The sequence below is a fragment of the Rhinopithecus bieti genome, unplaced genomic scaffold, assembly GCF_001698545.2.
Source record: "Rhinopithecus bieti isolate Rb0 unplaced genomic scaffold, ASM169854v2 scaffold_63738, whole genome shotgun sequence".
Lineage (NCBI taxonomy): Eukaryota > Metazoa > Chordata > Mammalia > Primates > Cercopithecidae > Rhinopithecus > Rhinopithecus bieti.
The window spans coordinates 1-2608 of NW_016867559.1; the positions used below are offsets into that span (position 1 = coordinate 1).

At 34.7% G+C, this 2608-nt stretch overlaps 1 protein-coding gene across 1 annotated transcript in view; it reads left to right on the top strand.

Moving 5' to 3' along the window:
* Nucleotides 1-276: 276 nt before the first annotated feature.
* The window catches only part of LOC108525514 (MAP7 domain-containing protein 3-like), a gene marked incomplete at its 5' end in the record, with an annotated part of 20560 nt that continues 18228 nt past the window's right edge, over nucleotides 277-2608 (top strand). The window contains 1 exon segment of the mRNA XM_017866463.1: nucleotides 277-381. Within this exon segment, the coding sequence (XP_017721952.1) occupies nucleotides 277-381 (105 nt within the window).

The window sequence follows — 2608 nt, forward strand, 5'->3', positions numbered from 1 at the left end:
CAATTGCCGTGGCTTAAGCCGGTAGTCCTAACACTTTGAGAGGCCAAGGCAGGCAGATCACTTGAGGTCAAGAGTTTGAGACGAGCCTGGCCAACATGGTGAAGCCCCGTCTCAATTAAAAAAAAAAAAAAAAAATTGATTGGTAGTGAATATTGTGAACTTGAGTAATGTAAGTCTGTGCTCCATAGAACTACATCATGAAAACTCATTTTGTTTCAGTTAATGATGCTTTCCTCCTTGAAATATGATTACAGTAAGTATTATGTCTTTTCTCAGCCAATAAACGATCTGCATCTACTGAAAAACTTGAACAGGGAACTTCTGCTTTAATCAGACAAATGCCTTTGTCATCTGCAGGCCTTCAAAATTCCGTTGCCAAAAGTAAGTAGTTATTTCATGTATTCTACTGAATTTCTATTTAATGAAATCAGTTATTTATGTTTTTACAGTACCACCTATTTAGATTGTGGAACATTTAGGTTTATTTCAAAAGAGTCCCATGTTATTTTACAGCAGAGGGAGAGAGTCATACTTTTTTTTTTTTTTTGAGACAGAGTCTCGCTCTATTGCCCAGGCTGGAGTGCAGTGGCATGATCTTGGCTCACTGCAACCTCTGCCTCATGGGCTCAAGCGATTCTCGTGCCTCAGCCTCCCAAGTAGCTGGGATTACAGACATGCATCACCATGCCCAGCTAACTTTTGTACTTTTGGTAGAGACAGGGTTCCACCATGTTGGCCAGGCTGGTCTCGGACTCCTGACCTCAAGTGATCCACCCACCTCGGCCTCCCAAAGTGCTGGGATTACAGGCGTGAGCCACCATGCCTGGCCTTGTATTTTCATCAATATACTTGTTTCATGATGTTTGTGTTAATCATATCAGATGGGATTATTGGACCTCAGTAGCTGAAACTGAAACATATTTTGGTCAAAAGACATTGCCATTAAGTGGCATAATTATTTATTTGAAAATCAGTTCATATTCTACCAACCTATAAATGAAATTGTGTTTTCTACAGACTGGTTAGACTAGTTATTCAATTTCCATTAAGTATTGTGAATATTACCTCATTTTAGAAAAATAATAGCATATATATAGCAGTGGACAGGTTGATCTGCATTACGTATGTAATATTTGTTATTCACAATTAAATTGACAGACAAATATAATTGCCTTCCTTGTTTTATAGTTAAGACTCCAAGAAATTCAGTGATTTCTACTCTAACATCCTTTTCTATGGTTTATATTTTGGTCATTTGATAGATGGATCATGATATTTAAATTGTACCTTTCATTTATAAGTCAGTGTTTTCCCCCAAAAGCAAATAAAGTGATAATGATGTTTAATGATAGACGTATTGCCAAGCTCCACTTTACAACTCTTCCTAATGGCAATACAGAGTTGTTTCAAATACAGTGAAGTTATCTACTATGAATAATTCAAATATCTTTTGTTTCTGGTGTTTACCCTTTTAATTAGTGTTCCTTATTAAAAGAAAATCTATACCCAAGTGTGTGTCAATAACCATGTCTGGCTTGTAGCACATGGTGCCTCTCACTGATAATTGAAATGGATTAGGCAACCATACCCATCAATCCAAAAAAAGGATCCCTTTTCTTTCCAGAGGAAAAAAAGGAGTGTTCTTGAGAGGAAAAAGAGAGAACAAATTGCACATCATTCCCTTAAACTTAGCCATTAAAAAAGATGAAAAAGGATGGCTTTTGTGCCTTGTGAATTGAATAAGGCATAATTATAGTTTGAATTTTAAAATGTTTGTTTTGCATTATTAGGTGTCTCGACAATTTTTGAGCAATGCTGATTGCTGTAAAATTCCAGTACAGCAAAAGATTTTGGATACCATTTCAAGTGTAATTAATTGTAGCAGTAGTTAACCTTATGGAAAAGATTTCCATTTTGCCTAAAACAATATAGTTTTAATATGTTGAAAAGGATTTCTCGGGGGAAAGGATTTCTGTTCAAACTTACATTGTGTTATTTGTACTTTTAGGACTCTTAAAATTTCAATGATGAGCTTGAGAGGTCTTTTATTTTATTGTCAGTCTGAGTATATCACATTTTCTCTTGTATTGGTCTGAGAAAAGTTCATCCACTTACCACCTCCTCCCTCAATGTGCTTTCCCAAAGCACTTTTATGTATAGTCTGGGTTCATTCATAGATTAATATGGGAAGATTTTCTCTGGCACCTTGCTTATAATATGGTAAAATTAATTTATTATTCACCAACTAAATCCTTTAGAAAAATTAGATAACATTAATTGCAGTGCCATGTTTATGTACTTTCATTTAAATATATCTTAATTGTTCCACAAGCATTGACTCTGTTTTACTATCTAATTGCTTTCGGGAATTAGCAAAGATTTATCTCATAGACATTTATTACATACTTAATATAATGAGCAAAAGCCTTATTCGTGAGACAGGTCAAGAGAAGGGACAGATTATGACTTCAGGATAATAATTTAAATTGTACTGTGACGGAGCAATTCCAAATAAAACTTGTAAAATGATTTCTTTATTAACTTTTATTACAAAAAGGTGTGTGTGGAAGACACTTTGTGAAATAACTAGCTTAAAGGTATAGTATGT